Here is a 22,983-nt window from a genome sequence, read left to right as displayed (position 1 = left end):
ATTAACACTTTTGTTAAGTCTATGTGCATGTATACAAATGACCATTAGTAGGCACCTCCTATCCCTCACTGAACAGAAATTCATAACGAAAAATATCATATGATTATTGCTTTAGGTGGTCAGAGCTGTTTACTATGGATTGTTCATATATCCACCACCACTAACATTTCACATAGGCTGTAGATTTTAGTTTATTGTGGGAATGTGCTGAATCCTTCAAGAAAAGGAATTGAGCATAAACTTTGCTACTTGAGCTGGGCTAAGAATTAGGGGCGAGTAAAATCCGATTCGATTCGAAAAACTCGATAAAAAATTAAATAGTTCGAGTTATTTGAGTTAATCAAGTTATTCAGATCAACTTGAATTAAAAAATTAAGTTTTTCAGTTTAACTCGAATATGAATTATACAATCCGAGTTATCTAAAAATCCGAATAAAAAAAGAAAAAACCACGTGTTTTTTTTTATAAATGTTTATATTTTCTAAAGTTAAAAGTCAAAACTATTAAGTCAAAAATACGTCGTTTTGATAAATATTTACACATTAAGTTATTATATTTTTTTATGTAGTTAAATAATCTTATACTTCGTTTACTAGTTAAATAATAAGATTCGTTAACTCGACTCAACTTGACTTGACTCAAAATTTTTTAACTCGATTCGAAAAAATTTAAATTGAGTTTGATTACTAAAATAGGATTCATCAACTCAACTAACTCAAATTTTTTTGACTTAATTCAACTTGACTCGATCGAATACTCAATCTTAGTAAGGATTACACCAGTCTAATGCATGTGTTAGAAAAATCCCAATGAGTTAAAGCTACCAAAACCAAATAGGTAACTCAGGTTATGTTTTCTTTCGTCATTAGGAAGTGAAAAAGGAACTGCATCTTACCTTCCACACACCAAGTGCTAAAACACACAAATTAAGGACAATGAAGAAGATCTACTCTTTTGCCACCTAATTTAAATGGGTTACAAATATATATGCATCAAGATAAGAAAAAAGAAAAATAGGTTACAAATAAAAATATATATTTAAATTAGGTGGCAATAATATGGAAGCCACATCAGCATTTGATGGGACACGTGATTTTCGTTACACTTTTAAGGTTGAGTACCAACACAATGATAAAAATATTAAAAATTAATAATGTCAGTGACCAAATCATAAAACGTAAACTTAGCCAAACATAAATGATTATTTTTATAGTTTACCCTAAATTTTAAAATATTCTAATTGAGTTTTAAAAGTATCAATTTCATATTAATTAAATCATTTTATCAGCCTAGCCGTCAATTTAGTTATTGAATGTTAATTCAAATCTAACGTGGAATATATTTAAAATACATAGATCAAATTATAAACATGTTTGTACTTTCTACATGAATAATTTGATTTTAATGTATTTAAAAAAAACAATAGCCAAATTTTTTTTAAAAAAGTTATTTTGTTTTAACTTGTCAAATCTATATTGATGATGTAGTAGATACATATTTATAATTCAATCCACCTATTCAAAATATGCCACAAGCTAAGTTTGAGTTGACATATAAACCCTAAATTGTTGAGTAAACTGATAGAAAATTTTGATTGATACAATATTGATACTTAATTAAAACATTTTGAATTTTAAACATCAATTTAGAATGAGGATTTTTTTATGGTATTAACCCTATTAATATTGATACAAAGATTATCCAGCTCACAATTTTTTATTTTTATTTGTTTGAGATAATATCTCATTCAATGGGTACTTAATTCCTTCCCTTCTACAAGGTTCTCTTTGGAAATTCAGAAAAATGTATGTTAATATTGATACTTTCTCAGCTTGTCATAGCTTGAATCATATTAGTGATTAAGACACAAAAGATATTATTTTCTCAGATTACCATAGCAAACTAATGAAATAAGAAAACCAAGGTAATTGATAATGCAATCAAAAAGGGGAAAATCGTTAGAAAAACTATTTCTTTGTTTAGTTTTTCTCGTGGACCTAACTTGTACAAGAAAATTGGGGTACAAAATTTCTCTGTCTGACCAGCTGATGGAGATCATGGACAATCTTGAATACTGCCTCAGGCCTAGCCAGCCTTAAAGCATTTTCAGACATGGACTTGAGTTCATCTGCTTTGGGACCAAACCACTGGCTTACGATATTGGCTATCTCTTTTGGCGACTTTGAAAATTTCCCACATCCATTTTCCACCACAAATGGAACATTGCCAACTTCCTGTAACATCGGAACCATGATTTTTAACTTATTTGGAAAGAGTTAAAAACCCATTACAAGATTCTTTTGCACCACTCATATTGAGGTTATAAGCAAAATAGCCTGGTAAATTGTACCAGTAAAACATAGTTTCAACTTCGGTAATTTGCCAATCCTGATAGGAATAGATATCTAGGAGGAAGCAAAGTTGCTTATATACAGCTTATAGCATGACCATAATAAGGTAGGACCAGCTAACACAATAATAAGGTATGGCATATAATCATATATACACATACATGTATATATATGGCATTCTAGAATATACAGGGGAAAGTACCTACAAGCCATGTTTTGTGTACTTTTATTTGCTTATACTTCCCTCTTTCTCTAGTTTACTTGCAGCTGATAGGTGAAATCCATAGGGTGCATGAACTTTATAAATTGTAACACCATTTATATTTCAACATGTTTCAGCCTAGTTCAGCTATATATAATGTGGTCAACTTATTAATTTATTATGTTTGACAAATTAGGGAAACTCAAATTAGGCCAGACTATGAACAGAAGTACAATATTTAGACAAATGAAATATAGTCAACACGATAACTCTAAAATAAATCTACCTAAGGAAGATACCTCAATCTCCCTCCCAAAAGCAATCTATATCTAATCTACTTCAGAAAGCTCACAGATAAAAGTGAAAAAGAGAAAGAGAAAACTTACCTGCCCAGCAATGAAATCATTCAGAACTATAGGAAGACCTCGTATCATAGCCTCAGCGATAGTCCCCGGGCCTGCCTATTGAAGCAAGAGTCGTTCAAAATTAAGAAAAAAAAGTTTATTACATGCATCCACAGACTATCTGTCACTAGAAAGTTACCTTTGTAATAATGCAGTCGCAAGAACCCATGCATTCCTCCATTTTGGTGACAAATCCCTTGACCTATAAGATTGTGCAATTTCAGAAAAACCAGTTGCCAAATAAAACTTTTCCTTAAATCGCAATGATGATAACACGGTTTGGCATGCTTAATTCACATGGAGATATGATATAGATATTTTTTTACAGTTTAGAATATGTTTATCACAAGTCTCCTCATGGTTCTTGAAAAAGGCATCTGGATAGGATATATACGTAGAAGACTTAGCCGTGCAAAGTTACCATTAAAACTTTGAAGAAAAGTCTATACCTGAACAGGAATTTTCCAATCAATTGAAAGCAATTTGCTAGCAAGCCTTTTGTTGTGGCCACAAATGACAAGGATTTGACCTAATGGCTCCCCAAGATTCTCATCATATAATGCATGTTCAAGTGCACGAGCAGTAGCCTCGATGGGACCCATTCCTTCCCCTCCTCCCATCAACAAAACAGCAGGAAGATCCTCATCCATACCTAATTCTCTCCTCAGTTCAATCTACATTGTCCAAGTATCAAAATTGTCAGTATCATTTGATCCAATATACAACAAAAGATGAAAAGAGATATCTATGGAGATAACAAAGCCGAACAAAATTGCAATAGGACATGAAACAAAACAAGTGATCTAATGGAAACCAGCAAAAAGAACAAGAAAAACTGCAAGATCTGAATGCACAATAAACTTGTTGCAACAAGACTTCTTTCCCTGTGTGCAATAGTTTGAGACAATAGTTTTAATAGAATAAAATTGTTGTAGACAAATGAGAATATAAAAGCTCATTAGTTTGAAAGGTAAACCAACCTTTGGCCGAACAGGCTTCACAAAAGAAGGTCGTATTGGAAGGCCATAAACCTTAATTTGGGATGGTTGAAGTCCAGCTTTCAATGCCCTTTTTGCTACTTCAGCTGATGGGCAATAGCATCTTGTTACAAGCTTATGAAACCTAAAACAACAATAAACATTGCCGAAATTACACCAAGGATAAGTGAATTTTGAAATATGAAAACTAAGATGCAGAACCAACCATGTTGGGTGGCAAGTGCTTAAATCGGTGACCACTGTCGTAAAGACTATCTTCTTCAGTAGACCCTTTGACTTCAGAATACGAAGTGGAACATGTTGCATCAGAGGATGTACACTAATAATAATGTCAGGCTGGTATTTCATCAACCCTTTGGCGACCTCTCTATCATAAGAATATTGAAAAACAGAAAGCCACAGATTAGAGGAATGGCGTAGGAAATCGTATAACTAATTTTTTGTGAGGCTGACATACTAATATTCAATTTCATTCACAAGCATGTTCGATCAACAGGATTGAAACAGTCATCAAAAGAAACATGTTGAATGGTGATTAGGTGCAAATCACAGTATAATTGTCATGGATTCTTACCTAGCTATGAATGTTGAAGTTGCAGCAAAATTTGACTGATAAATCACCCGAGGAGCAGTTCCATAATAGGTTAACCTCCACAATGATCCATGTTTGACCAAGAAGTTATAGCTTTTTGGTAATTGATTAAATGGCCAGGGCGTATGATCCGACCACAAATCTGTAACAAACACCTGCAATATGCTACTCTTAACATATAGAGCAAAGGTAAAAACGCGTCCACTAATTATTTTACCACTTGCCAAGTCTAAAATTGGCATATGCCTCCTTGTTTTATGTAGTACAGTTAGTTCTCAAACCAATACTAAACACTGCAAGTAGTGATAAAAGAATTGACTGTTCTTAATTTGTAAAATTTTCCCAATGCCTGCATTTCTTAGCAGCCAAACAAAAGGAAACTGACCTGATACTCATCCCCAAATTCCTCGTTAAAAGCAGCCTTAATAGCTTCAGCAGAGGCTCTATGACCCCCACCAGTATCACTCATCAAAATCAGAACTTTTTTGGGGGTCTCAGTTTCGACACTATTCAAAGGCAAACCTTCAACCTCAAGAACGCCACCACCACCACCATCTCTCACTCCATTGTTATCCTCAGGACCAACCCGAATAGAAGCAAACCCAATTGGGATTCTATCACAGTGAAACTTAATTGCTCTGTTAAAATCATTCAGGATTCTCCTGACGCTCGAAGAAACGCTGTTTCGAGCACCCAAACTGAGTGAAGCAGCAGCAGCAACTCTGCGCTTTTTCTGAGAAATTGAGTCTCTGAAGCCTGAAAAATACACGTGATTTGGCTTAAATGAACAAAACCCATCAGTGTTTGAGCTGCGAAAGCTCTTGTTGAATGCTAAGTGACCCAATTGAGTGACGAGATCGAAGGCAGCAGGGCCAGATTCTTGGGTAACCGCAGAAGGGTTTTGCATTTTTGAAAAGATTTTTAACCAGGTGAAGAGAAAGAAGTTAAAACAAATGCAATTTAATCCATGGAAGTAGTCGTTATCACGAATAAGAACCAAAATTCGGTTATTTTGAATGAAAAAGATAATGAGCTAGCTAAGAGGCAAAAAGGAAGGTGAAAGTGAGGACATCTAATGGGTATTATTGTAGCCACAGATATAGGATTTAGCTAGTAGATTCCGAGGAAATGCTTTGTTCCTGCTGTTCCTGTTGGGCTAATTTTCTATATGTCCCTGTATTTTTTCATATTTAAAATTTAGTTTCTCTGTTTTAATTTCAAGAATTTGATCTCTTTACCTTTTTGATTTAACGATTAAAGTCAAATTGATAAATTTCTTAAAAAAAATTGGATTATGTGGTTATTAAAAATAAGATTATGTGACATTTTTAAAATTAAAAAACTAGCTTGCCTAGTCAATTTAAAATTATGTGAAATAAATAAATAAATCTCAACTTTCACTCTACTTCTTTGAAAGAGCATTGAAAAACTTTAAAGTTCTAGGTTCAAAATTGTAAATTTTACAACTGTCAAATCAATTTTTTTTTATTTGCTTGTTTGACCTTTCATGTGTGTAATATTTGACATATGAATAATTTTTTTTTTAAATATCAAAATAATCCCATTTAACGAAAATATTTAATTTTCTTATCGAATTTAATTTAATTATTAAATCAAAAGATTAGAAGGATTAAAATTATTGAAATTAAAAGTAAAATGACTAAATTGTAAGTGTACAAAGAATATAGAGAGTAAAAGTAGAATTAGACCCTCTCTCTATCTGCTTTGGAAAAACAAGTCCCACGCTTATTGGGTTTGTGATGGGTTAGCTCCAGTTCAGTTCGTCCACAAGTTTCGTGATTTGTACTCCTCACCACACTCTCTGAAGTCAGACCCAATTATTATTTCCCTTTTTGCATAAAAAAAACAAGCGTAAACTATTACCAATTATCGATAAAGTTTTTTTCATATTATTTTTATGGTAATATGCGGTTAAATGGCTAATACAAAGATAATTTGGCAACCTTTAAAATTTGTATAATAATAATTTTAACCCTTAATATTTATACATTGTATCAGTTTAATCTTGATTCTAAAAAAATTTAATATTTATACATTGTATCAATTTAATCTTGATTCTAAAAAAATTAACCCTCAATATTATTCAACATTTTTTGTAGTTTTTGTGTGTGTGTGATTTTGAGGGTTAATTTTAAAAGAATAAGAAAAAATAAAAATTATTATCTTAGAGTTTTAGGTGTTTCTATTTTTGGTATAATTCTGATTAAATTTAGTTGAGAATTTTGTTTTTTTAGCTTTTCAAGTGACTAAATGTTTAAATGTTTAAATGTTGAAGGTTATTTTTTTTAAAATTAAGACTAAATTGACACAGTATATAAATGCTGAGAGTTAAAGTTATTATTTTGCCAATTTTAGAAATTGTCCCGTAGACATTTAATTGTTGGTGACCAAAAATAATAATAAAATAATTAAACGCTTATTTTGTAACTTTTTATAGTTTGGTAACAAAAAAAAATTCATCAACAGTTGGGTCACTACAAGTATAGTTTACCCAAAAAATAATTAAAAGAAAAAAAGGGGAATCTGGCTTTTGAGTTTTGATTATTAAACTGAACATTCAATTTGGGGATTTGACCCATTTAGGTGGCTTTTGGGTTGAAATGGGCTGACCAGTTTTTGTCGAATTTAGAATTTTCTTTATGAGGAGCAGGGGATATAGTCCTCCAATCTACAAAATTTAATTCAATTTAACAAAATTTTAAGTTAAAAATGCGTTTTAAATTAAAGTATGAGGACTGTTTTGCTTTAAAAATTGTAACCGACTGAGTCTTAGCTTGATTGGTAACGACATTATTGTTAATGTAAGAGAATATGAGTTCAAATACGCTGAAACGTATTATCCTCTTATTTAAAAATTTAATTCTAGGCATTATATTAAAAAAAACAGATATAATAAGAATCTTTAATAAAATTATAAAAATACATTTTTCTTTTAATTTATAATTGATATTATTACAATGACCCTTTTATTTTTTCATATTTTTATATCATCTTTAAATAAAAAAATTAAAAATTACATATTAAAAGATAAAATTCACTAGTGCAAAAATATAAAAAAAATGTTTTTAGCATAAAATATTTTCTTTCACCCATGTCGTGAGTATGATAAAATCTAATATAATATTATTTTATTCTCTTAATTAAGTTTAGTGCCACTAAGTCAACGATATAAATTCAGTTAGAAGATTATAAAAATTATATTTTTTATAAATAATTCAACAATAGGATAAAAATATTTTTATATTTTTAAGTTTTTATATAATATGCTTTAAAAATAACTATTTTAATTTAGTAAAAAATCACTATTTTAACAATTACCCTCTTAAAAATTAGCACTTTCTATTTACCAACTTTCTATAAAAAAATCATTTGTTTTAAAAATATACCTTTCTTACAATTTTTTCCCACCCACGTGATATAATCTAATTATTACAAAGAAAATAAGAATGATTCATCCACACTTAGCATTGGGTTTATTAGTTATTTGTATCAAGTTATAGAGTAAAGTCGAATATTAAAATATATTTTTAGTCTTTATACATTTTGTACATTTGGTGTTTAATCTTTTTATTTTTCGGATTTAAAAACTCACTTTTAAATTATAAATAGTTACGTAATATTTTAATCGAAAAATTAATAATATTAACTATTTGGACTAATCTATAATATTATAAAAATAATGGGATCAAATTATGTCAAAGTTAAAGTTTAAAGATTAAATTTCAAATTTAAGTATAATAAAGGGACTAAAACTGAAATTAACTATTTTTATAATTCAAAGAAAAAGAAAAAGAAAGCACCATCATGAACGAAGGTCATTACATTTTATTATACTTAGCAAATATAACTTGTTTTAGTCTAAATAAAGTAACAAAATTAATTAGAGGCATGGACCTAATTGAACATTTTAAATGCTTAAAATAGAGACCTAATTGTTTAAACAACAAAATGCGAGGGACCGAATCTTTGAATTATGCATTATTCATTTCTGCCAGGACAGGTGTTACCATGGCAACAGCATGATAATATATAATTGTAGATATGGTGAGGGATTAAAATGTTAATAATTTTAAACAAACAAAATATAAAACACACTTTCATAATAATATAATTTACTTTATAAAATAAACAATTTTTTAATAATTTTCTCACCGAAATAGTGCTCGGTTGATTTGTAATATTAACTCAACTAAGTGTTTAAATATATTTATAGATAATATAACTTACTTCATAAAATTAATTATTTTTTAATAATTTTCCAATAAAAAATTGCAAACAATAGCATTAAAAAATTGATTATTCTTATGTTAAAGCTCTTATTAGATATAACACGGGTTCAAATCGTCTAATCTTTACTCTAACCCTTACCTCCACCTCAATATTGTATAAATATATACATATAAACACGAGTTTAGAGAAAATTTTAAATCGACTAAAATATTTAATTAAATAAATTTACTTAATAAAAAAGATTATCCCACTAATTATAAATAAGAATTTTGTATCTATCAAAACAGTTTTATTAGCAGAATTTATGTAATAATAAATAAAAATGTTAAGCTTTATGTTGAATAATTTTATATTTAAATTATTATGTTTCCATTAATTAAAAAGGTACGAAAAAAAAGTATTATTTTAGTTTTAAATAGTTGATTTTTAACTGTTTATATAATAAATAATTTCATAATTCATATATAAAACTTTATAAATAACACTTTTGATATAATATATTTATATTAATTACATATTATTTATGAATTATTATAATCAATTATTAACTATTAAGAGTAAAAAATGAATATATCAATTTTTTATAATTTACACAAATACTTTAATAATTATTAGGAATTTTTGTTAGCATTATATTTAAAGTATCAAAATAATTTATATATTTTAATTATATTTCTTAATTAATATTTTGAATAATTCTATTTTGTATTAATTACATAAAGTAAAGTAATATTCTACATTGAATATGGAATTTAATTATAATTTAGAAAATAAATAATGTTATTAAATTTAAAAAAAAAGTTTGTCAAATTTCCTGAAATTCTCAAAATTCTCATTATATTTATTAAAAAATTATTTTAAAATTTTAAAAATATAGTTGAAAAATACTTTCATGAAATAGACACAGAGTCCAGGTGGCAAATGAAAACGCTCCTATCAACACATCAGGTGCCATTCTGTAAAAGCGAAAGCTACTTTCCTACAAATTTCTTTTTTCTTCTATGACATACGTAAAAGATAAACCAGTATTACTCATAAGACTGTTCTCTTTTCCTGTTTTTTGGACTCTTTTTTTTTTACTTTTTTATCAATGATGGATGATCAAGTTTTATAAGTCAAACCTTGGTATAAATATTCAAAACTGATTCCCAAAACAAGGTTTATTTCTTATGTGTCTCTTTGAATTTTCAATGTTAAAAAGTATTCATTTTATATTTTCTAATATCCATCTAAAGCTATAAAATATTATATAATGTTCTTTTAAGAAAATTTATTTACGATCTTATATATTAATTATTGAGTTAATTGAATTTTAGTTCAATTGGTATAAGCATTATCTTTAATACGGAAGAACATAAATTCTAGTACATTAAAATACATTATTATCTAATTTATGAGTCGGGAAGAGTAAATATGAATAAAACTGTACATTATTGAAGTTGGTTGAATTATTTTAACATTGAAAATTTATCATTTTTTTTGTGAAAAAAATAAAGGAAGTCTAGAGGTGGAGAAAATGCTCTCGCCAATCCCAAGTATGCTCAAATCCACTATATGAACAAATTTCAAAGACTTATCATAAGGGGAGGAAATGATAAAAATTTCTTTTCTAATTAAATTACTAATTTCAAAGAATATTTACATAACCCTAACTTTCTCCCAGAGGCGAAGTCAGAACAATTTTTTAAAGAGGACCGAATGAAATTTTAACTTTTTATAGTTTATATCATTATAATATTTAAAGAATTAAATCGAATTTTTATAATTTGGGAGGGAAAGTGCAACTTTACATTTACTAATTTAAAATTTTAGAAATTTTTAAAGGGTCTAAATAATAATTTTTCATTTTAAGGGGGCGGGGCCCCATCAGCCCCCCTAGCTACGCCTCTGCTCTCTCCCTTTGATTTTGAGTAATTAACTAATCATGGATGTTTCGTGTAATCTACCAGATATTGTAATGTGCTTCTTGACTTTTTAATCCAACTCATTTGAAAAAGAGAGAGAGAGAGATTTGATAATATTAGAACATGAAATTAGAAATTTTGTTTAATAAGCTATGATAAAATTATAAATTTTAGGATTAAAAAGAGTTTGAAAATAATATCATGAATCTTGGAAGGACGAATTTTAATGGATTGTAAAACGAATATGGAGGATACTTTAGTTTCACAAAAATAAAAAATTTAGTTTTTTTATACAATTCTTACTAATACTCACAGCCCTTTAACCCTTATATTACAAGATAATATGTGCTTAAATATGTTTGAACTAAGGTCTCTTATATGTTGTAATAGTAACAAAGGTTAATAAAACTAAAGCTTGTTATCCCCCCCCCACCAATGGGGGACAATTGGTAGAATGGAAAGCTACTTAAGAAACATACTTCACTTGCTACAAATCGGGAGGTCACCAAAAGTCTTACTTCCCGGCTCAGTCACCTAAGCATGTGGAAGATAATTATTCAAGATGGCTAACTACTTGCTCCCCAAAATGTAGCCACCACCCGCTCCCCCAAACACTTGGGCTTCTATTAGGAACATGATCCTTTTTATTACCAAACATTACATGGGTTTAATTGCTTTGTATCTCAAATAAGGAGGAATGACAGAATACATCCCATCACATGCATCATCATGCCATTGGAAACATCTGTCACACGTGTCCCATAATGATAACATGATTTCAGGTTTGCCACATTAATGCTAGCCAACACAAGACCTTGCCTATAAATAACCCCCAAGATGATAAAAAAGGGATCGATTCTCCAGCTCACTTGTCAACACTCTCCCAATTTACTTCCCAACAACCACCTATACTATCTCCCATTCTTTCTCTACTCTCCGACTAGACAAGGTGAACCGACCTCCGCCAGCACCATCACTTCCTCCTTTATATCTTCTCTTTGTTAATCCCAAGGAATCAACTAAATAATTTAAACTAAATATGTTAAAAGAAATTTAGATGAGTTAAAATAATAAAAAATTCATTTAACCAAATATAAATATCATAAAAAAAGAAAAAAATGCCCTAAAATATTATATGAAGCATTTATACAAAATAATATATAAAACGATTATGTTAAATTTGGTATAGGATGAATTATGTAATCTATTAAAATTATATAAATATAAATATAAATAAATAAATTATTTCTTAACATTAATTTAATTATAAGATTTTTGATATAATACGTAAAACTATCAATAACCTCTCTCTAACCTTTAAATAGGGAGATAATGTGCTTCAACACATTCGAACTAATATCCTCCTGCACTAATAATAATATTGATACCAATTAAACTAAAACCTAATACGCACAAATTATTATATGCTATGGTCGAAAATTCCAAGATATCTAGAAGGGTTGAGTGGAAAGAGGATGGGGGTAAAATAAATAAAGTGATGAAGTTGGTTACTGTTGTTTTTGTCGAGTCAGGCAATATGTTCCATCATCTTAAAATAATTAGGACGTATACTGTTTCTTATTAATTATGGCAGACATGATTTTATGTGTTTCTTGAAAACTTTATGTTTAAATGGGCCACTCTTATACTATTTCACCACCCTTATTTTCTTGCATTAATGATGTTAAAATTGCCAAATTTCTTATTTTATAAATTTAAAACTATAAATGGGAAAAAAATTTGCCCATAAGTTGTACCTCCTTCATTATTGCCAAATATTGGGTAACACCACATTTGGTAAATTTATATCAAATATGAATGATGTTTAGTTGCAAGTGTAAGATTGAGGTTGTTTGAAATTACAATATTATATTCTTTATTTTGTAAATAAATAATTTTTTAGTTATTTCTTTAATTGATATTTTCGATTAATTCATGTTAAAAATGGTAATTCCATTACTAGTCAAAACTATATTTCTATTTATAAATGAGGGTAATAAACTAGAATAACAGCGCAACTCACTTTGCAACGGAATTTAATTACAAACAATAAAAAACACCAAACCAATAAATAATCCAAGTGAAAATGGTATTCCAAATGGCTCGTTCCCTTTGTTCTTCTATTAAAAGACTTTGACTGAACGATTGCATGTTATGTCTATTAAAAGTTTAATGGTGGCCGCGAAACTAGTAGTACCAAAAAACCACTAGAGATGCACTAGTACCTTAACTGATTGTTGATGAAAGTATGTTAACTCGTCGCAATTAGATTGCATCGTCAAGGGCAAAATCAGAATTGTTGATAAGGGTATCATGATATTTATATAAAATATATATGTTCAAAATAAGCCCCATCTTACTTTTAACTAGGTAGTTTTAAATTTGAGATAATCTTGATCACTAAAATTAAGAAAAATGAAATAAATTAAATGCTTAATTTGTATTAAATATGATAATTATTTATGTTCATTTTTTTCTTAATTAATATTTAAATACTATTTATATTTAGATATTACAATTATTAAATTTTTTTTACTAAATTAATATTAATTTATTAAATTAAACTAAAAATGTTACTAAATTTATAGTAAAAAGTTATAAATAATATAAAAAGAAATCAAATTAAAAAAAATTCAAGAAACCATGATATCTATCTTGAAGAACAATACACAAAAACAACAATGACAGATTTTTTATGTTTTAAGTTTTAACCATCAAATAATGTAAAACCCCAGAATTTTTTTATTTTCTTACTAGCAAAATTTACCCTTTTTTGGAACAATTCAGCAACCCTATTCTCGTTTATCTTGCCTATGTGAAGTAAGTGGAAAAAGTGCTAAGAGCTCCGGTGGTTGGCTTCCTCTAGGAGTATTTAATGGTGATGGGTGCAAGTAAAATCCCTTCTCTGCAATTGACTTTTCCTCCTCCCAAACTGAAACCACCGGAGACGACAGTGATATGGTACCAAACGACAATGGAGTCACTGGACTGGGACTCGGAGAGTCGAGCCGGGAAACTTGGCCCGGAGAGCAGGACTGAGTAGGTGTTGAGTTGGTGGGACAGGTTGTGAGAGTACCGAGCTTGATCTCGAGCTTTCTCATGGCATGTTGCCTACGTTCTTGGAGCTTGAAAGGTGGACGGCGTGGAGCTGTTGAGGAGAGCCTTCCGGGGAGCTTGTCAGTGTCGGGGCCGGTGAAACCAGTGAGCTTCTGGACCAAGTCTCTGAAGGTGTTTGCATCTGCCTGAACGAACATGGTTGGGGTTGCAGATGAAGAAGAAGCTATGTTGTATTGGTGATTTTCCATGTTAAGCAAAGCAACAGGGCGGAAACTTTTAGAAGATAGAAACCAAGACGGGCTATAAATAAGAATATAAGAAGTAACTTTCGTTGATTGGTATTTGGAGAATGAAATAGGAGAATGTTTGATGGGATGTTTTTGTACGTGTACATACACTCGCCAATCTTATACATAGTCGGGATAAATCCTAAAAACTATGGTTTAACATTTTCTTTACAAAAAATAATATCATGATACTAGAAAAAAACTATGGGCGTTGAAATATTATTTAAAATTAGGGAGCCTTGCGTCAAATTCAAATTATGAAACGAATTCGAATGAAAATCGATAAAATTGAATATAAATATTTATATTAAAAAATTCTTTCGGAGAGGATAAAAACTTATGGAAAAAGAAAACTTAATTAAAAATGTCAAAAATAAAAAGGGGAGTATAAGATAGAGAAATAAACAAACTTTGAATTCAAAATACAAAATTTTTCTAAAATTCTCACAAACTCTCTTATCTTAATTTTGTTGTTGCTATTTTAAATTATTTAGGATTGATAAAGAACCTATTTATAAGTAAATTTCACGTGAAAATATGACTAAAACATCTTTAAAATAATCAAAGTTAAACTGAAAAAATTTAATAGAGTTTAACTAGGAGAAGAAACTCGGTTACGTGAAGAATACGTCGCCACGTTGTGACGTCGCATTCGACTCATCAGAACGTCATGCATCGCATCGTCGGAGACATGGTGCATCATGTCGTCGAGACGTCAATTATTTCTTACCTTGACGTGAATTTTGTCTATTATACAGTTAAAAAAACCAATTGTTAAGGGTGGAGGAAAGGTCTCAAATTTTGTCGTTTGTGCAAATTGAAATGATAGATATTATATGATGTGTAAAAAGAATAGATTGATGAAGAAGAGGATGGTGGCGATGGCGATGGTGATGACTTAACAAATGTTTGCTTCAGCGTGGTTAATGATTATGAATCATAGCCACAAACTATTTTCCAAGCATTGAATGCAATGCATGTAGCAGTTAATCTCTCGATAAAGAAAAAAAAGTCACAAAATTTTCCTAAATCTTTATAAAATTTTAGTATTATTTAATTATTTTATAGTTTTTCTATAATTTTTATAGTTCTCTAAACTTTTATAATATTCTAATATTTTTTCTTAATTAATTAAAAAATAAATTAAATTCTTGTAAAATAATTAAACCCTTGACGTGAACAGTTTTTGAAGTCAAATGCCATATCAACTACCACATCATCATTTCTCCACATTGACTGCTACATCAATTATTATGTAATCACTTAATGACTTGTCAAGAATTTCAACAAGAAATTATATTTCAAAATTCAATTGATTTCTAACTTTCAATTAAAGCTCAATCGATTTTAGTTTTCAATTAGAGCTTAAGTGATTTTTTACTACATTATGAAGGTTTTTTTGACATTTAAACTTACGATATGAAAAATAATATAAACATAATACAAAAATAACACCGTTTTAATTTTTTATATGAATTATTATTATTTGATTACGTCACACTCATGCTGTGGGTGACAAAAATTATATAAAATAAACACAAAATTAAATCTGCATCCCAAAAATCTTATTAAATCACCAACTTAATCATTTATTTCTTTTAAGATTTCTTTAATTATTTAATTTAAAAGAATAAGACGCATACATATTACAAACATAACAAACTGACATATGTCTCTTACAATATATGTGCCAATCTTTCAACACCAACTCATCATTATCCTTGGAGATCAAAGTTTGTTCAGTTGCTTTGAACAATGGCTGAGAAAAGTAATTTGTTGATATCCTCAGGCTCTGATTCCCGCATTTGATCTCCTGAACCAACAGTGTAAAAAGTGTTTTAAATAAAACCATTGATGCAGATGTATCAATTGCTTGAACACCTGCAAAACCATTTTCTTATCAAAGCAAGAGTGCAACTCAAAATTATTCCCACATTTGGTTAGGTTCAGGAAACTTAACCAACTCCTAACAACAGATAAAAATTTAAGCTCCAGCTATAACAGGGAATAAACCTTTGGCCAGAAATCTTAATCTGTAAGTATTCAAAGAACAGAGATTAATGACCTTTGATGGTGGATTAACTGCCAAAAATATGTTTATAAGCAAGTATTGGGACAACAGAAAATACTATAATAAGCGAAAAAGTCACTGCATTTGAATCTTTTAGATCCGAGTATATCTGTACTATCTGGATGCAGGATGCCAAATCTTAACGGGCGCTTAGCTGAAGTCATAATTGAGAATGCAAGTATTCACTCAGGACAGTTTCAAAGCACCAACAAAGTGAACCAATGATATATTCGTATATTTTCTTATATACCCTGCCTTTTTCCCTAATGAAAGAACATTTCCGATGGTGTCTGCCATTATTGGGTAAAGCAAAGCAACAAACATACCTATTCTTGATCTGACTTGATCTGTCCACTCATCAATGATCTGCATGATGCAAAATATCAAAGTGGTGAAAAAACTTTCTTCCAATTACGGTTCAAGTGCGCAAGAATTCAGATATGAAGGGCTTAACACACCAACAAGATAAAATTCATGTAGGCTTTATCAAGAAAATTGAAACTACCCATGGAACATCTAAGCATGGGTGTTTAATGTTAAGCATTAGTTTAATCTTGGTTGCTTGCTGGCAAGTGGTGCAACCACTTTAGACACCACTTGGAAAATAGGCAACCCTTAACAACAGGTGCATTAATCATTAGCAATGGAATTGAAAAGCAGGAAAACCTGGTTGAAATTGGTGAGTGCCGGATCATCAGAATCACTGGTGAGGGACGTGCCTGTTGATGCTTGCATACGCTGGAGTAAATTTCTGTTCCCAACCAGAATTGTTCTAGCCTTATCAATCAAATCCTGAAAAATGAAATCAATAATTAAACAAAGCTCAATTTGCAATATAAACATGCTCTCATAGGGGAGAGCATAAATCAGCTAGAACCGATTAATCAACCTATTCAGTTAGCTCGAGCCATGCAGAAAATTAAGTACTGAAAATTTAAGTATTGAAAATTTAAAAACTGAATTTAAGTTATAAAATTGTTTGATATATTACTTAAAATTAATTAATGAATATAATTAGATTATTTGATAAATATATATCTTAAATTATAAAAAGAACACATTCTACCTTTTATCCTTGATTTTTAAACATCTCAACTTTTTCTAAACAAAAAATAAAATTTTAGCAGTAAAGTTTTTATAGAATAATAAAATATTAAAATAAATAAAATAAAACTAATTAATTGAAAATATTATACCTTAAGCTTATCTACTTATTATTTTCTACAACTTTTTACAGAAAAAATTCTATCAATTTGTTTTTTTTTTTAGATTATGGTGTGTAAAAAACTAAATATTAATTCTCAGTTGATTTTGTCTATCAAACAAGGCCTAAGATGGTTTAATTGCTCAGTTATTTGTTATTAAAATTAGTAAACAATCGAATCAACCGAGTTAAATGCCTACCTCTCAACTTCAAAACTCTGAGATTCCTTAGATTAGAAGAAAAAAATAAAACCTGTTTGGCAGATAAGAGCTCACGGCACTGCTCGGTCAAGCTCGATAATTCTTCCTGGATCTTCTTCATTCGAGACACCAACTTCATAGGGTTCGCCTGCAATCAACACTCAATAAAGCTTCAATTGAGTTTAAAAAAAATAAAGAAAAGAATTATTGTCTTCTATTAGTTACCCCATATAATGCAAAACCAAGAGATATGGAAATGAAAGTTAAGGAAATTGGGGATTACATTATCAGGATAAATTTGTTGAAACTCCTTCTCGAGCCTGTACTGAACAACGAGAAGATCATGGTTTGCTTTGGTGAACAAATTCACCAAATTATCAGCTGCTTGATGATGGCTTTTCTCCTCATTGTTCCGATTATTATGACCCATCCTTTCTCCCCCTTTCACAATCGCATCCCAATTAGGGTTTTCTTCTTTTTGAATTTAAGATATGCAAATTTGCCGCCTGCCAGTGACAATGCTTATTTCTTTTTAACTTTTATCTTTTCAATCTACGCGCCATGAAGTGCGTGGATAAATTAAGTAATTAACCAATGTTAACTTTCAAGACTAAAAGTGCCGGTTTTTTAAAATATTTATTGGATTAGATCGGTTTTTGAAAAATGATGGAACAATATCAAAATAACGAAAAAAATTCAGCTAGAAGCATTTTTAGTGTAGTGGCAGAAAAACGTTTTTAGCTGAAAGTGCTTTTTGCCACATTAGCTAAACACGCTTTCAATTTGAAGCGTTTTCCTCAAATGACTGTTAAGAGTATAAGCAGAGAAGGCAATTAGTTTGTTATACCTTAGCTAGCTATTAAGTTGTTATCATCTCAGCTGTTATCATTTTAGCTGTAAGTTGTTACTAATTGGTTAACATAACAGTTAGCTCGTTCAAGGTTATATACTCCGGTAAATCATTGAATTGAGGTAGTTTATGAAAATCATTTTCAATAGAATTCAATTCAGTTTACCTTTCATTTCTCAGTAGTTTCTTCAATCTTCATTTCTTATACTTCCTTTCATGGTATCAATCGCCTAGTTCTTGGAGATCTTTCTTACGGCCACCGATGCTTCCTCTGACTCCACCACGGTCCCGCCTTGTGCCTCCACCACCACCAATCAGCTTATACAGTCCTTTCCCCGTCACAACTCCGTTAAACTTGAGGACGATAACTATGTGCAATGGAGACAGCACATTCGATTGATCACTGACGGATACAATCTCACTAAGTTTCTAGACGAAACTCTTCCTCTTCTGCCGCGGTGCGTGCAGTCACCGGACGGTGTATTGGCTCCAAATCCGCCTGCCTTGGCTTATGAGAAATAGGATAAGTTACTCACCTCCTAACTTCTTTCTACTATTTTTCACCGATTTTGGCTAGTTTTACAGATGCGAAAACCGCAAATGATGTTTAGATCATCGCGACTCTGTTGTTTGCGGCGGTTTCTGGAGCCAAACTCTTTCGAATCAGTCACGAGCTTTCTTCGTTGAAGAAGGGAGCGCTGTCGATTAAAGAGTATATCACCAATATTCAAAACACTTGTGCTTTACTCGACCAGACGGAGCTCGAATCTCTAAAATGGAGAAGGTTGAGATCGTGTTAACCAGTTTACCATAGGAGTATGATGCTGTTTTAACCCTTACTTCGTTCTATGCTGATCCTCTCCCGCTTCATCGATTGATCCACGTGCTCTTGGAGTTTGAAAGCCAATAGGTTCGGGCAATTCTGGATACGCCGTTGCAGGTTCATAGTGTTGAAGGTGCTCTAGCCACGATAGCGACTGAAGATTCTTCACGCGGTGGACGTCTGGTTGCTGGTCAAAGATGGGTGTTCCGATCGCGATTACAATGTCAGATCTGCAGTAGGTTCGGTCACACGGCTCAATGGTGGTATTACCGTTTTCATCGCGATTACAACCGTTCGGGGCCAGAGGTGCGAGCACCGCTTTCGTCAAATCTTCCTAAAGGGTGGTGGAATGTCTCTGCTGTGGCGCCTTCATTTGTGCAGAATAGGGGATTTCATTTTGGACGTAGGAGTGACCTCCCCTTTGGCCCTCTTTTTGGGCCGCTTGCACATAGGCATGGTGTGGATATTAGGCCTAATGGACATGCTACTGCGCCTGGCCTTGAGAGGTATAAGCCATCTGGGCTCATGTTGACAGATTAGCAACTTGGCCATTTTCCATGGATTCTACGCCTGATGGACATAGGGGTCGTGGTCAGCCCAATTGGTTTAAGCCTCTGATCATCTCAAATAATGTTTAAATTTGAGGGTTTGTAACTCATGGTTCGGGGTCTCGTGTTTCACGCACTCGGGTCTGTCCTGAGTCGCACCTCTGTGTGTTGGGTTACCCAGAATTCCCGACGTCCATTCTTCAGATATATCAAATTCCACGGGCTCTAATGTAAATTCCACCAATTTTGGAACTAACTTTGATGATGATTCCTATATTCCTCTTCCTGTAGGAACAACATTGTTGTACCCAGATTCAGGGGCTGCGCATCACATATGCCGAGACGTCTCTGCCCTGCACGAGTCCACACCATATTCAAGTATTTCTCCACTATTATGGGCAATAGGACTCCCACCAAAATTTTAAGTATCGGTAATTCTATTCTTGCATCAAAGACTAAAATGCTTCATTTGTCTAACGTTCTTTGTGTGCCAACTATACAAAAAAATCTCCTATCTGTTTCTCAGTTTACGACTGAAAATAACATGTTTTTTGAGTTTCACCCAAACTATTGTGTTGTTAAGAACATCAAGACCAGGGAAACTTTACTACGGGGCCACATTCGTGATGGATTCTACCAGCTTTCTCCGATGGTGTTTGTTCGTACGGTCATGGCTACATCTCCATCTGACCCTAAACCGCTATCTCCTGCAGCTGATTCTGATGTGTTTACTCTTTGGCACCGACGACTTGGCCATCCATCTGCTCCTATGATTAAGTCTGTTCTAAATAAATGTCAAGTTTTATTCAATAAAGCTAGTAGCTCTGATGTTTGTGTTGCTTGCCAGAAAGGGAAATTTCATAAGTTGCCTTTTTCTTCCTCTACTACTGAATACAATGAACCATTTGTTTTAGTTGTCTCCGATTTATAGGGACCTATTCCTGTTGCGTCTGAAAATTATTAGTATTATGTGTCATTTATTGATATGTGCACTCACTACACCTAGCTCTATCTTATTCAACACAAAGCTAATGTTGTAAGTTGTTTCTTTCAGTTTCAGCAAATGGTAGAAACACAATTTAGGCGATATATTAAACAGTTCCAGAGCGACTAGGGAGGCGAATTTTGTGCATTCAAATCTGTTCTAGCTTCGCGTGGAATTATTCACCGGATTACTTGTCCTCATACGTCTGAACAAAATGGTGTGGCCAAACGTAAACATCGACACATTATTGAAGTCGGTCTCACATTGTTAGTCCAAGCAAATCTACCTATACGGTTTTGGGGATATGCAGTGTGTTGTGTGGTTCACCTTATTAATCGTCTTCCCACATCTGTTCTAAATGGGCATTCTCTGTTTTTGGTGCTCCATGGCAAAGATCCTTCGTATGCTCATTTGCGGGTATTTGGATGTTGTTGTTTCTCGTATTTGTGGCCGTTTAATTCCCATAAGTTGGATTTCAGGTCTCAGCCATGTACATTCTTGGGCTATAGTGCTCATCATAAAAGGCATCAATGTGTAATGGCCCAAATTTCAGTAGTGTCGAAATAGTGATTTGAGATCACTAAATCTGACATGTGAGTTTAGATATTAGCCAGTAAAAGTTAAATGTGATTTTAGAAATATTTTTGAATTAGTGGAATTATGAATTAAAGGAAATTTATAGATTAAATGAGATAAAAACGAGGTATCGAGACCTCGAATTTATAAACCAAGTAATAAATATTTTTAAAAATATTTATGGAGTGTTAATAAGTTAGTATTAAAGTTTCGTTAAGAAATTTTACCATTTTGATAGTTAATTGAAGAAAAATGAGTGAATTGAATAAAGTACAAAACTATAAAATATGATTAAATAGCTTAATAGATTATAATTGAAGGAATTAAAATGTAAATAAACCCAAATTAGATGGGTTGGCAGCATGAGTGTGTAGGAAAAATAAAAATCAAGTGTGAACAAGGGGCAAAATTGAAAATAGGGTAAAAATTTAATTATAAAATATGATATATTAGGTAAATCTAGAGTTTTCTTCATTTTTATTCATCCTCTCCAGCAAAAACACCATTGAAGGGTTCTTTTAAGCTGGTATTTCATATTTTTATTACATGTAAGCTCAATTCTTGATTATTTCTTGTAATTTTTGTGTTTTTGAGACTTTTACAACTAGGTCCATTTGTTCAATTCATTAGTTTTTTATTTCATGGGTAATTTTGAAAGTTTCCATGAATAAGTGCTGAAATTTTATGATGATTTATCATGGAATTTAGGTTTTAATTTTATTATATGATGATTTTATGAAGAGATTTTTATAGAAATCAATTTTTAGGATCTAATTGTGAAAGTTATTGAAATTAGGGTTTTGTGATGAAATTTTGAGTGTTAAAGGATTTTAGGTAGTTTATAATGTCTTGATAAAGTGTTATTTGAGAAGAATTAGCTCAATTGATGAATAATTTGAGCAGGGACTAAATTGTAAAAATTGAAAATTTTGGGGTAATAGTGTAATTTTAAAAATTAAAGGGCATAAATTGTGAAGTAGAATAGAATTGAAATAGATGCTAATAAAGGAATGATTTTATAATTATAGATCAAGAAAACGAAGTGAATCGTGGAAAGAAGAAATTGTAAGAATAGTCCCTGAATTTCTACGGCTTTTGCAAATTAGCCCAGGTAAGTTCATATGGCAAAGTTGAATATTTTATTATGAAAATATTATGATTGCTAAGGTATCTTATTGTAGACGAATACTATCAAATTGTATTAATTACTAAATAATGTTTAACTAAAAGTACAAATTAGTTGGAACAATGGTTTTGAGTGCTTTCATTTTATGACCAAGATGAATTGACGGAAAAGATGTGATATGTGTGCCCGTATAAGACCATAGCTGGGCTATGGCATCGGTGTAATGTGATACGTGTTCCCGTATAAGACCATAGCTGGGCTATGGCGTCGGTGTGATGTGATAATGTGATTCCGTATAAGACCATATCTGGGATATGGCATCGGTATTATATGTGATCCGTGTAAGACCATGGCAGGGCTATGGCTTCGATGTGTGATATGTGACTATGTGCAAGTCCATGGTTTTACCATGACAATGTGATTGTGAAGCACTCAATTCCATTATTGTTCCCTAATTTGTCAATGGAAGTGAATGATAAATTGGCCCAAATGAGTTAAATTATGAATAGCAACATGGAAATTATTCAAATGAGCTTATTAATGAATTTTTTATT

The 22,983-nt window shown here is 31.2% G+C and overlaps 3 protein-coding genes across 4 annotated transcripts; all 3 read right to left on the bottom strand.

Moving 5' to 3' along the window:
* Positions 1-1,911: 1,911 nt before the first annotated feature.
* LOC121232004 (monogalactosyldiacylglycerol synthase, chloroplastic) lies at positions 1,912-5,643 on the bottom strand. Of its 2 annotated transcripts, XM_041117257.1 has the most exons (8): positions 4,933-5,643; positions 4,530-4,702; positions 4,161-4,322; positions 3,938-4,079; positions 3,407-3,631; positions 3,097-3,159; positions 2,940-3,014; positions 1,912-2,234 (listed from the first exon to the last, which is right to left on the bottom strand). In XM_041117257.1, exons 1-8 carry the CDS (start codon positions 5,452-5,454, stop codon positions 1,998-2,000), a joined length of 1,599 nt encoding a protein of 532 aa, XP_040973191.1. In that variant the 5' UTR covers positions 5,455-5,643; the 3' UTR covers positions 1,912-1,997. The 2 variants fall into 2 exon arrangements, with proteins under 2 accessions (XP_040973191.1, XP_040973190.1); XM_041117256.1 differs by having other exon boundaries at positions 3,938-4,322.
* Positions 5,644-13,334: 7,691 nt separating this feature from the next.
* Positions 13,335-14,206, bottom strand: LOC121232003 (VQ motif-containing protein 31). The gene has a single exon (XM_041117254.1). It carries the CDS (start codon positions 14,005-14,007, stop codon positions 13,495-13,497), a length of 513 nt encoding a protein of 170 aa, XP_040973188.1. The 5' UTR covers positions 14,008-14,206; the 3' UTR covers positions 13,335-13,494.
* Positions 14,207-15,611: 1,405 nt separating this feature from the next.
* Positions 15,612-18,082, bottom strand: LOC107956580 (spindle and kinetochore-associated protein 2). Its single transcript, XM_041117253.1, has 5 exons — positions 17,805-18,082; positions 17,574-17,669; positions 16,784-16,909; positions 16,444-16,483; positions 15,612-15,859 (listed from the first exon to the last, which is right to left on the bottom strand). The coding sequence occupies exons 1-5, from the start codon at positions 17,949-17,951 to the stop codon at positions 15,786-15,788; spliced, it is 483 nt and encodes a 160-aa protein (XP_040973187.1). The 5' UTR covers positions 17,952-18,082; the 3' UTR covers positions 15,612-15,785.
* Positions 18,083-22,983: the final 4,901 nt, after the last annotated feature.

The sequence above is a fragment of the Gossypium hirsutum genome, chromosome A07 (assembly GCF_007990345.1).
Source record: "Gossypium hirsutum isolate 1008001.06 chromosome A07, Gossypium_hirsutum_v2.1, whole genome shotgun sequence".
In the NCBI taxonomy this organism is placed as follows: domain Eukaryota; kingdom Viridiplantae; phylum Streptophyta; class Magnoliopsida; order Malvales; family Malvaceae; genus Gossypium; species Gossypium hirsutum.
The sequence above is the reverse complement of the archived record's forward strand: the minus strand, read 5'-3'. Positions and strand labels throughout refer to the sequence as shown.